We start from the raw sequence: 14,369 nt of genomic DNA, 5'->3' as shown, positions 1-14,369 counted from the left end.
AGCACATGATGCTTCTGCAGACAGAGCCCTAAGCAGGTTCTACAGAGCACTGCTCTGATCTCTTGAAGTCCACATAGCCTGAATCGCATAGGCCAGTGGCTCACAATGCTCAATGTTTCCTCCTGAGTCTGAGATGAGCCCACCTCAGCAGCCTCTCTTTCCTTGATAGGGGAATTATGGTCAAGGACAGGGCATAATCGTCTGTCTTTATCAAAAAGCTTAGCAGAGCGCGTGGGCTTTTCATTAACCAATTCATTCATCAGATGTCTTCTGAGCAGCCACTGTGTAACAAGCACTGTGCTTTGCTTTCTTCAAACTTCCCCAGGGGAGTGAGAAAAAAATTCTAATTCTAGAAAGGCCCCAGGTAGCTATGTGAGCTCCCTGTTGTGGCCTCCCAGGACTCACTCCTGGCAGGTGTCTTCCTGAACCAACACAGAGCTCACATTGTGACTGGAAGTCCTCAGCTGGACCAGGTATGTTTTTTATGTCACGACAAAAATGGAACAACTATTGAAGAAGACCCCAAGGATGATTTCCAGGTGCTAGAAACCATTGATCCAAAATAGTTTTCTGTGCTCTTGGTCCTACTTTCCCTGGAAGCAAAAGCTGACCTCCAGGAGACGCAGTGCACCCTGCCTTTGCACAAATGCATGCAACAGGATAAGATATCCACCTCTGGGTATAGGTCAGCTAAGAAAGTAGGGCTCACAGTGGGGCCTGCTCCCTTTAAGGGGACTTTAAAACCTGGTGGGAGGTAGGGTATTCACCTACTAACTTCAGGCAGAATCAAAGAACTTAGAGAGATCCCTAAATATCTTGGGGGAATGGGGGAGCAGTGCTTTGAAATCTTCAAGTTTGTTTTGTTTTCTTTTCTTGTTTTTTTCCAGACAGGGTCTCTCTGTAGAACCCTGGCTGTTTGGGAATTCACCAAACTGGTCTCAAATTCAGAGATCCACCTGCCTCTGCCTCCTGGGTGTTGGAATTAAAGGCATGTGCAGGTACCGCTCAATGGCTCTAGTTCTGTTTTTAAGATAATCTAGAAACCCCAATTTTGAGTTGAATAATAATTCACATTTATTAAAAATTCAGTACAGGGCAAACCCAGCATGCTGCCCACCAGGGGCTCATTGTACTTACGTATGTGGTCCATGAAAGTGGACCTCAGTGGTTATATTTATTGTCTGTTACCAGACTCATGCTTGGTGCCAGCCTAGTTTTTGGCAAATAATTTTTGAGTGAGTACATCATTCAGTTTTGATTACCCTTTTGGACATTACCAGGAACTAGGCAAACTGGAAACCAAGAAGACCGTGCCTGTAAATTCCCTTACACTACTGAATACCATAGTTGCATAATGTCCTGAGTGGGTATGTGTTGCATGTTCAGCAAACTGAGTGTGAATATGCTAAGCCACTATTGGTATTTCCCTGTATGAGGTTCCTTAGGCCCTCTTCCTTTTCTTTCTCTCCTATTCTTCCTTGCCCCTTCCCTCCTTTTCTTCCCCACCCCTATTTTTTCCTCCCTCTCTTCTTTTCTTTCTAAGACAAAATTACAAGTAGCCCAGGCTGGCCTTCATGGCTATGTAGTTGAGGATGACCTTGAATGATTGATTCCCCCCTTCCTCTACCTCTTGAGTGCTGTGATTACAGGTGCTGCCTCCACCCCAATTTATCCAAGCTAGAGCCTCTTGGGCTGGATATAGCCAAGCACTCTGCTGACTGCGTTCCATCTCCAGCCAAGAGGTTGTTTCTGGTCACAAGTGGCAAAGGAAGTGTTTAAACATCAACCCAGGAGAGAGAACTTAGGTGACACTAGTATTTCATATCACGTGTCAGCTCTGGGGGCTGGCTGATATTTGGAGAAACCTACCTACAGGGAGTGCTTCCTTTAGAGGGCTTTCCTCTAGCAGACATGGTCCTGGGGGTAGACTTGTGTCTTCCCTCCTGATTCATACCCTGAGATTTCAAGACCTGGTTTATCAGAACATGACCTTATTTGCAGATAGCCTTTGTGTAGATATCAAGTTAAAATGAGATCAAGAGTGTGGTTCTCATCCAGTGTGATTGGTGTCTTTACCAGAGGAGCGATCTGGACACACACAGAGAATTGGAAGATCTGAAGAGAAACGAGATGTCTAGGTATAGGCCAGGAGGAGCTTTCTGGAACTTCAGACCATCAAAGGGAACTCACTGAGTTAAAACCTTGACTTTGGACTTGTAGCCTCAAGAACTATAAAGCAATACATCTCTGTTGTTCAAAACACTCAGCACGTAGTACTTGGCTATGGAAACCCTACTGAAATAGTTTACTCATTTTATAATCACTTGGTATGTGCTGGATATCTCTTTAGGCAGCTACAGACTTATTTATTACTTTAAAAGATATTTATTTCATTTATATGACTATTTTGCCTGTGTACATGTATATGCACAATGTGAGTGCCTGGTGCCCTCAGAGGTCAGAAGAAAACATAAGATCCACTGGAACTGGAGTTATGGATGGTTGTGAACCACCATGTTGTTGCTAGGTATGGAACCAAGGTCCTCGGTGAGAGCAACAAGTGCTCTTAATAACTGAGTCATCTCTCTAGCACCCAGACTTATTTATTCACAACGACTCTATGAGACCCTATTAATACTCCATGCCTTCTTGATTATCATCAAAGAAGGGAAGTTGGTGTAGAAAGCAGGCAATTTATTTAAGGTATACAGTAAGTAAGGGACGGGGATGGATTGAAATTCAGTAATTTCAGTCCAGTGTTTCCTTAAGAACTACAGGATGACAATTTAATCAGCAAACTAGCCAGAGTTGGAGGTGCTCACACACTTCTGGTTGTTTTCTGTTCATTTACAATGGAATCTGGTGCGTGTTGGGTGTGAGCCAGGGGTTGACCATTCACTACAGCAGATGCTATCTCAGCTAGATGAAGCATTTGCCAGACAGGGAAGTCGGGATTCAGAACTGATATCACTTCCTTTCTACAATCCAAGTGCTCTTGAAATCACACTGTGATTTCTCAGATATGTGTGCTGTTAATTTTGGATGATTAAAAAAAATGGCTACTTACATTATTTCTCTAGGTCCCCTCAGGTAATCATTATCAAGAACTGTTTCATTGTATGGGAAGCAACTGTTGGTTGTTGATTGTTTGTTTGACCGTGTCTGTGTTGTAAATGACTCCTCTTGAGGAAGGCTTAGGACACTGGATGCAGGCAATGGCATTAGCAGAGACATTGCTACCTGTGCTGGTGTCCACACTGACTTCCTGTGTCTTCCACTTCTCTTCCTATCCTGCTGTGAGCCCTGTGAGGCTGTGGGAGAACGGCTGTTGTAGCCTGTCAACTGCCTTTCTTATCCTATGGCTTCTGGTGGGACTGGGCCACTGTGGTGAACCTGAGAGGAGATAATGATGTTCCTTCCCTGGCTACTTCCCTAGAAGTAGGTTGAGTTGGTTGCTCTCTAGGAGTCAAGAATGGCAGGACGTGATAGGTAGTACCTACCCAGCACCTAGTAGAACCTTCTAGTTCCTTCCTTCTACCCTTCAGGCCAGGGGCCATCACGACAGGGTTAGGGAGTGGGTACCATAACTAGCCTCCCTCCCCTGGGCTGATTCTTATTTTTCTGTGTTCCACACATCTGGAAAAAGGCTTTCTCTCATCTCCCTATACAGTACTTTTCTAGCCCCTGCCAGAAGCCCAGCTGTGAGAATCCTCCTCTGTTTTAACCCCACACCACAAGTAGGTGGCATGGTCTTTTCTAAAGGATCTTTCCCCTTATTTCTGTCTTATAACCACAACAAACCCTGGCCAAGTACCTTTTCTGAACCAACACAATGTGTGTCAACCACATAGGATTCTTACTTTCTATCTGCCCTTTATAGCTTAAACCAAATACAACGCTGGGTTAAAAATCTTCCTGAATAATATGCCTTCATTTATATACAAAACCCCATACTGGCTATTGTAATGATAAAACCATCATTCTGAGATGACCATCAATCTGAGAGCTTAGCTTCTATGACACCAACAGTTCAGGACTTTGCTTTACTCAGTGGTCAACTTCAGATTCACCCCTGTTCACTGACAGTTAACACTCATGAGCACTTCACTCGGTTCTCTCAAGAACTCTGACCTTTATTGCTCCTTGAGCATGTACAGTTGATGGGTGGTATCCATGACTCTAGACTCTGACAGCAACTGCTCTGGGTTCCTGAAAATCCCAGAGTGTGTCGTTGCCACAGTCTGCATGCCACAGCCCATGTGGAATTGGTTATTTGCAGAGATGAGCCCCATGCAGGGACCACATGCCTGAGTATAGAATGACAGAGAACAGTCTCTGAGCCTGTGAACATCTACCATGGAGATATTAGCTGGAATAGGGATCTGGGGAGTGCCTAGCAGCTTTGGAGGGTGGAGAGGCCACCAGGTGAAGCATGGTAGTGGGCAGAGGGGCTGGTGTAATATGGAGAGGACTTGCTGAACAGCGAAGGTCATAGGAGTAAGCTCTCAGTGGGATGAAAGAGGCAAACATAAGGATACAGAGAAGGGATGAGGCTGGGTCACATGAAATGCTGCAGAGGGCGACAGAGAAAGTGACTATGGGGGAACAACTGATGGGCAGGACAGACCAGTTAGGAGATGCTTCAGTGGGGCAGGACACAAATGATCCCTGGAATTAGACTGCCCATGAACAGGAGGAAAGAAGCCAGATGACAGAGCCAGCCATAAAAGCCAGAGCCTTGAAGTCCAGTCTCTCCTCTCCTTTTAAACACTGGGTTACAACTTACATGGGGCTGTGTAACAATGCAGGAGTTATGAACAATTTGGCAATGGTGAAAGGTTTCTGAGTGCTCATTGGACAAAGATGAATTCAAAGTCAAATAGGTAATGAACTTGGTGTTTCTGGCAGGTCTTGGCTAGGCTGTGTCACATGACTTCACTGTGCCCTGTCTCTGGGCTGAGAGTGCCAGTGCACCCTGTGATGCCAGCAAACACTGTCCCAAACACCTGGACACAGACTCAAAGCTACTGCATGTTAAGAATAGTAGTGTTTTCGCCGGGCAGTGATGGCGCATGCCTTTAACCCCAGCACTTGGGAGGCAGAGGCAGGTGGGTTTCTGAGTTCGAGGCCAGCCTGGTCTACAGAGTGAGTTCCAGGACAGACAGGGCTATACAGAGAAACTCTGTCTTGAAAAAACCAAGAGAAAAAAAAAGAATAGTAGTGTTTTCACTGTACTTACTAATAATGTTCTTGCTCTCATAGAATAATAGTTTAATCATGGAAAACAAAGCTTTCCTACTGTTTAACTGTCATTCTTCAGCAGGTAAATGCTAAATTAGTATATTTTTTGGATTGTTTTGTGTTAGAACATTTGCTTTTAAGAACTGCTATTTGAGTTGTTGACTTCACTTTCATAGAAAATTGTTCAATGAATTTTGGGATGGGATTAGGACAGGATTTCAAATAATTTCTCAGACAGCCCTAAACTTTTTTTTTTTTTTTGGTTTTTCGAGACAGGATTTCTCTGTATAGCCCTGGCTGTCCTGGAACTCACTTGGTAGACCAGATGGCCCTAAACTTATTTCTGCCATTTTGTACTGTGTATTTACCTGAGATAGGTAATTCAGAACTGATGATTATAAAACCAAAACATTGGTTAGACTCTGAAAATGCCAAAGATATTCTATGTCTTGCTGTATCAAATAGTCAGCCAAGATTTTAATTAATTATGTAAAAATAAATGATCATATAATGACAATATGCAAATTTGCTTCAGTTATCAATATGTAGTAAATTTATAGTACTTACATATCAAGGAATTGTTTCAAAATAAATTTCTTTATAATTTATTATCAGCAAACATTTGATCTCTTTTGGACATTATTTTCAGGTTTATTTATTATTTTATGTGTATGAGTGTTTTGTCTGCATGTATGTGTGTGCACCACATGCATGACTTGTGCTACAGAGGCTTGAAGAGGAGATAGACTCTGGAACTGGAATTACAGAAAGCTGTGAGCTGCTATGTGGGTGCTGGGAACCAAAATCTGCAAGAACTGATGAGCCATTTCTTCAGCCCCCAATTTTTTTTTTTATTTTTTTATTTTTTTATTTTTTTTTTTTGGTTTTTTGAGACAGGGTTTCTCTGTGTATCCCTGGCTGTCCTGGAACTCACTCTGTAGACCAGGCTGGCCTCGAACTCAGAAATCCGCCTGCCCCTGATTCCCAAGTGCTGGGATTAAAGGCGTGCGCCACCACTTTCCCAGCCCCAAATATTTGATTTCTGCACCTTTTTATAAAGCTACACACCTGGAGCTGAGTAAATATTTACTGGACGAAACGGGATGGCAAGTGTAAAGGTTTAGGAAATCCTGCGCTAGCTGGTCCCTTCCACTTCCCTCATCGGTTCTGAGGGGGAAGCCCACCTGGTGTACCCTTTTGGTCTACTCCCCAGCCTCAGAATCATTCTTCTTCCAAATGCCTTGCTAATGTTCATCAGGACATGAGCAGCAAAGATCCAGATAATGCTAAAATCCACACTGAGTGATGATTGGCCAAGCACTGTCCTGTTTGGTCATGTGGGAAGCAACTTTCTTGTTAATAAACATAATTTATAAATGTTTATGAAGCCCAACCTTATCATTCCAGCTAATCCTCCTCCAGGTATGCTTCTCAATTCCTAGTGAAGGTGTGACACTCGAGAGGACTACTTGCAAACGCCACAAAGTTAATTTAGTGCTAGCCCATGATGGCCAGAGTAAAGATGGCCGATGATCACCTGTTGCTGACACAGCAGTTGTGCTCACAGACAAGTACTTCACTAAGTATTTTACACAAAAATGTAACATGTAGATTCCATTCAATTCCAGATGAAGCAACATGCTGAAGACCACACCGTTACTGAGAGAGGTGATCTGAACTGGGGAGACGCAGAGTAAGCTTCTCTCCCTCTGTCTCCCTCTCTCCCCCTCCTCCCTCCCCCCCTCCCTCTCTCTCTCCCTCCCTCTTTCTTTCTTTCTTTCTTTCTTTCTTTCTTTCTTTCTTTCTTTCTTTCTTTCTTTCTTTCTTTCCTCAGCAGACTCTCACTTTGTAATTCATGCTGGCCTAGAAGTTACCAGGTAGACCATACTGGCTTTGAACTCAGGGAAGTCCTCCTGCCTCAGCCACCAGATAATCTGGGATAACAGGCCACAACACCTGGCTGTAGCTGCTCTTACAGTTACCTCAAAACCACAGCCCTGTGCTCTTAGTCCAGATGACCTGATTAGGAATTGAGCAATAAGTTATGGTTTGCCCAAACTTCGATGTTGCCGCCTGTATCACTGATTAGGAATAGTGCCTACTGTCAAATACAGTTCACATTCCAGAAACTTTCACAATCCAACAATTAAATAAATGGTTTGAAATGACCAAATACCAACAGTAACATCTCATCCACAAAGCTGGAGCCATCTCACAGCTTCAGAGGGAGTTTCTGTGTGGGGCTAGCAGTGCCCAGCTTGGTAACTGGCATGAGGACCCCTTAACTGGTAGTGGAATAAACACCAAGAGTTATGTGAATTGAGTCATTTCACATCTAAAAGGGAACATTTTTGATCACATCAGACTAGCTAAGGGCCTCCTGCCAATATTCTGCTCTATGGCCCTAAGGCCTTGTTACTCCTATGAGGTCTGACTTAGACTCTCTCCATCTGCAGGGACTCCTTGTTCAGATGAACCTCAACAATAAAGCCCAATTCTCAGGCCCTGAGACTCCCCATAGGGTGCTCCAGCTACTGGGTATTCCTCTTTACAGGGTGCTTGGGGGCTCCCAAGGTTGTCCTGGTCATTTTATTGATCATTTCCCAGCAGTACTGCAAACTTAGCATCCCCTAATTAGAAAAGTGGATTTTTTTCAGTCTGTATCATCTACACATTTAACTACATTATTGCATTGATCATTATTTCAAAGGAAGAAAGAAAAGACAGAATGAAGGGAAACCTGGTTTTGTTTTTTGTTTTTGTTTTTTTGTTTTTTTTTTTTTCAGTCTGAAATACTCAGTGTTGCTAATAGAACAAACATTTCTAGAACAGCGAAAAGGCAGTCAGTTGCTTACTGCCTTTCTTAATTCCTTCTCGTCTATCAGTTACTGGGAAAGACTCCCATAAACAAAAATTCCCCCTAGATAGAGTAAGGAATGGCAGGGAATCCACACCTTATTTTTTCTGAAGCACACAGATGCAAACATATGGCCTTCCAGTGACAGGGTTGACAAGGCTTGCCCCACCCCCTCCCCGAGTCTGGTATGAAGCCAGAACATCATTTCAGACTGTCAGCTAAGAGGAAAAATTCTTTGGCTTTTAAGAGAGAAAGGGAGTCCAGCCTCACTCGCTTGCTTAACATAGCTCTGTGATACACAAAGGAAGACGGCAGAGAGGTGAGTCACACAAATACGTAGTAAATAAATACATTTCGTTTCCATCCCAGCGGATCTGCAGTTTCTCTCTGTGCCAAGGCCTTGAAATGAAGGCAGGGTCAGGAAGTAGCGGGGCTAGCCTGGACATAGACTCACTCAGGTGCTGACGCCCCCTTTCACCCCACCCTTACTGCCAAGCTTTAGCTTTTGTAGAAACACCTTGTCAATTCTTGATCAGAAAGGTCTCTGGTTTATCCCTCCAAATCTTATAGCTGAGCAATCTGAGATGCAAAGTTGGGACTAAGCCCAAAAGTCAGAACCCCCAACTGGGAATGCTTGCAAGACTCCTCTGATTCAACAGTCGTATTTGGTGCTGAGATGACCCCAGCAAGCAAGTTGAAAACAGAGCTAGACAGTGACATTTGAACTCAATTATGCCCTCCCAGGGTATTGCCTGGGTCACATTAACCCAACCAGGACCTTCCTGGGTTTCTTGGGTGCATTTCATGGTAGCCAGGGCCCTAAATGTCTGGCCCAAGCTCTGCAGGGCAGTTATTGCCTCTGCCTTGCCAGAGCTGTTGCCACTTCCTCTCATTCTTCTGTAGGCTAAGCAGCCTCCAGGTAGGTGGGGAATCAGCCTGGACCACTGAGGGAACAGAAGCTGGATCTTTCTCCCGGACCCAAAGGTAGCTTCATGAGGATTTGTTTATCAAATTGCTCTTTGCTATCCCAGGTCCGCCCAGGCCCGCCCACGATCTCCCTGCTCTTCCCGGGACAAGCAAGGCCTCTATGGATTTCCAGATGTGGGCATGGAGGTCTCCTGGGAGCCCCCCACAGTCAGACAATGGCCACACTACTGCTTCTTAGGCCTTTCCAGGCATAGCAGGGAGACAGCAGTTTTCCCGACAGAGGCAACTGGCGCCGCTGATTAAACATTAGCAAAATCATCAGGAAAAGGCAGACCTCAAAGCTCTCCCTGTGCCAGGGAGCTCCGAAAGCACACGAAGGAGGGAGTCCGGGGTCAGGTGTCCCCGCAGATACTGGCTTCCTTCCTCTTTCCAGGCAGCCGGGGCGCAGGCTCCTGAACCTCCCGCCCCCACCCCTGTTCCCATGGCAAAGGAGAGGAGGATCCACTTACTGCTCGTGTTCATGGTGATGCCTTTGCTCTGGGTTGTTCATTCAATACTGAGGCCCCGGTTGCTTTTTAAATCTTGCGTTCTCCTGGCCTCACTCATCACCTAGGGGTGAAAAGGCAGAGCAGGGCCAGCTGTGTATCCTCAGGTGCGCTCTCCCCCTGCTGGCCCCTCCGTCTGGGCTGAAGCCGCAGGCCTTTAAGGCGAGTGGACGAACAGGGCAGGTGAACAGAAAGGAGGGGCAGGCGAGGAGGACTCAGGTGCCTCGTCCTCAGCACCTGGGACCCGAACCCCGGGCAGTAGCGAGGCTGGCAGCGCCGGCTCGTGCGCACCCAGCGTTATCCCAGCCGGCAGGCTGCGGAGCCCGAAGGGGGTGTGGACCACAGGGAGGCAGGGCGGAGGCAGCGTGTCCCCGCCCGGCCTCGGGAGCAGCGACCCGCCCCAGGACCCACCTCTTGGCCAGTTTTGGGAGCCAGAGGCCCCTGCCCTGGCCCCTGCAAGCGGCTCATGAATCCCGCTGATCCTCTGGGGTCTGGGATGCCAGGGCGAGCCAGGCGAAACCTGAGAGCTCGCCATCCATGATGTGGGCTCGCAGCTTGGCAGCGCAGGGGGCGCGGCTGCTCGCTGCTGCCACCTGCTGGACGCGCCGGCGCGTGTCTGAGGCTCCGCCCTGCAGGGCTTTCTGGGGGGTGGTGGGCAAAAAAAAAAAAAAAAAAAGAGGGGGAGGAGGATATCGGAGGAAGATAGACCTGGGTCCTAGGGGATGAGCCGATATAAGGGAGGAAATTATCACTGGGAGGACTTGAAAGGAGCGACTGGTTAGATGAGCTCCCACCTCAGCCCAGGATTGACAAGTTTTGGGCAGGTCCCTACTGAACTGGAGCCTGTGGCAGCTGGGTCAGTGAATGAGATGCTCAGGATGCCGTTTCAACTCGGGTCCCCATTCCCCTACTTACTCTCTTGATTCCTGGAATCCCTAGATTAATTTGCTCTAATAGCCTACCTCCCCTGTCTCACTAGAAATGTTCACTGTATGGAAAAAAAAATGGGTCTTCTCAGTAGGCCTCCTCCATCAGGGCCTGGCACAGTAGGTGTCAGTAAGTGTTGCTGACAAAAATGACCCTTGTGTTATGTGATCCTAATATGCCACAATTCTAATTGTGGAAGGTCTAAGCATTGTCACCCTGTTGCTCTCTCCCACCTGAGCCTCATGATGCTGGGTCACTTTAGCTTTTGTACAGCCAACTTACCTCGGGTTGTTGTTGTTATTATTATTATTATTGTCATAGCAATTAGTTGTCATGGCTATTTTCTGGATTTTTTTGTGTGACAACTGGCCAAAATAAGGTGGAGGCTCTTCACATTTCTATGACTGCTGACTCTGGCATCTTCTCAGCCTAATGTATTATGCTTATCAAAATGTAACAAATAACCAGATAAGAAGACCATATATACCATCCCAGTCCATACAGTGACTTTGGAAGGAGGCATGCATGGACTCAGAAAACTGAATATTCATATGCTCAGAGTTCTTAGTTCTAGGGCACAGCGTTTTGTCGGCAGACCTGACCCCTCTAGGTTTACTAGAAGTTTTGTATGAGAATAACCACAGGCACTTGAGTCTGGGGCTTCTGGTTAAGGTGAAGAAACTGCCTTCTTAACATTGGAGAGAAGACATCTTATAGATAAATATGTCTGTACCCAATACAGCCGGTACTGTTGATATGCCCTAAATGCAAGATGGTGGCTGAAGACTCTTTAGATAGACAGACGTATCAATGGATTCCAAACTCACTTTGATAGTGTATCATGATTGTCTTTTCCTCTGTGGTGGGATGATGATAGTTCCAGCCTTCTCACAGTGACTCATAGAATCATTTATGTGTGTAACAGGTTTTCAAATATGGGCAGAAGAATAGATGTCTAGGATCTGGGTTGGTTGCCTTATTAAGCACTTCAAAAGGTATACCAGAAGCATTTAAGATATATCATGCCGGGCAGTGGTGGTGCACACCTTTAATCCCAGCACTTGGGAGGCAGAGGCAGGTGGATTTCTGAGTTGGAGGCCAGCCTGGTCTACAGAGTTCGTTCCAGGATAGCCAGAGCTATACAGAGAAACCCTGTCTCGAAAAACAAAAACAAAAACAAAACAAAACAAAAAAGATATATCATTGTGTTGAAAAGGGCAGAGGCCTGGAATATCTTTGAAATCATGGTAAGTGATTAATAAACTATTAAGTTCTTCTCCGAGATAGATTTCTCTGGAGACTACTACAGATTTAGACCAGGATTCCTTACTCAATCCCAAATTATTTTATTAGGTTCTAATTCTTAGAGAAAAGATATCTTTCCGCCCCCCCCAGGAGAAAGTTCTGATAAAAAATATGTATAAAAATAACCAAACTACTTCCATTATTGTCACTCAAAACTTGAATGAGAAAAATCAGGTTATAGAGCAAACTCAAATAAAAGAATGGTATGCATCCCTTCCTCCAGTCACTCAACAGTAGTAATATGGAGTGTCTACTGTGCTAGCCCTTTAGCCTGTCTTGGAGGGACACAGTTTTCAGGAGGACAGACAGGCCCTCTACACTTACAGAGCATCAGCTCAGCTTGGGGACAAGAAAGAAGATGACAGTTAATGATGTAAAGCGTAAATCAGGTAAGCCTGATTGCTGGCGGCCTGGTTAGGAGCTCAGGGACTGTTTTTAGCCCAGATGATTGGCTCTCCCAGATGTGCATTTCCTAGCTGTGTGACCTCAGACAAGATAGTCTCTGTGAATGTCAATTTCTTCATCTATAAAATGGGTACAGTGACTGTAGGTATCTATCAAACAATGGGATGCAAGAAAGTGCGGTGTAGACGGATCCTTCGTGACACTCTTCACCCTCACCTGTGGTCAGTGACAATCTTATTATCTCCTAGACAGCCCCTGTCGAACCTCTTCATGCCTTAGAACTTTTCAATGAGATGGAGCTTAGCTAACTGGTTCTTCTACTCTGGGATTCTTTCAACAGAACCACAAGGTGGCTAAAGAACTCTGTCCTTAGGAGAGACCATTGTGCAGTTAATTCCTATAAAAGATCCAAGAAACTTCCATGTGAGAAACAATATTATTTTCTCTTCATGGTTTTAAAGCTAGGAAGAAAGGGTTAAAAAAAAGTCCCCCAAAGCTGTTCCTATGAGGCTAAGAGGATGTCCACAGCAATCTGAGGTAGCAGGACAGACAGGAGGAAGTAGGTGTGGTGATCTGTGGCTGTGGCTGTGGAAGTCATCAGAGGAGCAGGGTCGTAGCTCCCTCTGGTCCAGAGCCCAGGGTTGACAGCTGTAGAGCAGGGAGCCCTTTGTTTGGAAATTTGTTTTGAACTTTGAGGCTCCAGATGGACACAAACAAGTCCCACTTGAAAACAGGTTTCCGCTTGTTGAAAAGCCGGGCGACAAAATCATTACAAGGAGGAGGATGCCAGTTGGGGTAAGCTTCACCCATGGCATTGCCTTGATCTCTGAGACTGTTGTGGGCCTGCCCATGATGTGGCTCCTCCTCATGGGTGCTCATCCCTATCGACCTCGTGGGCCTAATCAGAGCCATGTCTGTCTCTCCTCTTCACTTTCTGCCCACACTCTCTCCCCATGTGTTATTATTATTTAGACAACACAGTCCCGAACTCCTATCTTTCCTTTGTACCTACCCCCACCTCACACACACACCCCATCCTATTGCATTCTAGGCTCCTCTCCACCATATCTGCCCATTCCTTACAATTCTCGTTTATGGTGAATGTGTGCTCATTCGCCCTCACCTTGACACAAGTATAGAAACAAGGAAGAAGTGTTCATAACTTAATGGCTGCCACCTCTACACACCAGAGCACCTCACTAAGAGGAAGAAGTTCTATACTTTTGAAATATAATGTGTAGTAATATATGGAACAAAGGGGCCTTGGTTTGGAAGTATGTGATTAAATGAGAAATGAAAGTTAGAGAACAATGTATGTGGAATATTCTTTGCAGTAATGCATACATGTGGATATACATGTTGTCTGTGCCATATAATGAGGTATAGAATACACATAATATATCACATGAAGGGATCAAATTATGTCTTAGTTTGGGTTTTATAGCTCTGAAGAGACATCATGACTAAGGCAACTCTCATGAAGGAAAACAGTTAATTGGGGCTGGCTTCCAGTTTCAGAGGTTCAGTCCATTATCATCATGGAGGGGAAACATGGCAGTATGCAGGCAGGCATGGTGCTGGAGAAGAAACTGAGAGTTCTAGAGCTTGATTTGCAGATAGCAGAAGGAAACGACGTGCTGTACTGGGAGTAACTTGAACATATAAGACCTCAAAGTCCACCTCCACAGTGAGATACTTCCTCCAACAAGGCCACACCTCCTGATAGTGCCACTCCCTGTGGGCTTATGGGAGCCATTCTCATTCAAACTACTGCGGAGTCAGAGGCCACAGGCCAGAGGGAGGGCATAGCTGGACATCACTGATGGGCTTCATATGGAAGAGCTGACAAGGATACAGATTGTCACGACAAGCCACACTCTCAGAACTAAGGGGCCTGAGATCCAAGTTGTTCTGTTGGTGTGGGAGGGCAGAGATCACGGATGTTCAGTCTTCATGGTGAAGGCGGTAAGAAAGCAGAGACAGTGGGATCTGGCTGCTATTCTAGCTGTGTGGCTTTAGACCAAACCTCTCAAACCCATAGTTTTCTCACACATAAAATGAAGATTCCATCAAGACTCACCTCATTGTGAGCATCCACAGTGATAACAGAAACAGTTTGGTCCAGAGATATTTACAATTGTCTGCTTACTACTTTCAACTGT

General features: G+C 45.5%; 1 protein-coding gene across 3 annotated transcripts in view; it reads right to left on the bottom strand.

Moving 5' to 3' along the window:
- The window catches only part of Ablim3 (actin binding LIM protein family member 3), a 114,273-nt gene extending 104,086 nt beyond the window's left edge, over positions 1 to 10,187 (bottom strand). For 2 of the 3 annotated variants that reach the window (XM_028774164.1, XM_028774165.1), the window contains exons 1-2: positions 9,982 to 10,187; positions 9,535 to 9,634 (exon numbers count right to left, since the gene is read on the bottom strand). In XM_028774164.1, the coding sequence (XP_028629997.1) occupies positions 9,535 to 9,547 (13 nt within the window). In that variant the 5' untranslated portion in view covers positions 9,548 to 9,634; positions 9,982 to 10,187. The remainder of the gene's footprint in view (positions 1 to 9,534; positions 9,635 to 9,981) is intronic. The other variant, XM_028774166.1, reaches the window with a different exon arrangement.
- Positions 10,188 to 14,369: the final 4,182 nt, after the last annotated feature.

This window comes from Grammomys surdaster, unplaced genomic scaffold (genome assembly GCF_004785775.1).
Source record: "Grammomys surdaster isolate TR1022 unplaced genomic scaffold, NIH_TR_1.0 239, whole genome shotgun sequence".
NCBI classification, from domain to species: Eukaryota; Metazoa; Chordata; class Mammalia; order Rodentia; family Muridae; genus Grammomys; species Grammomys surdaster.
This window is presented reverse-complemented; position numbering and strand designations above follow the sequence as displayed.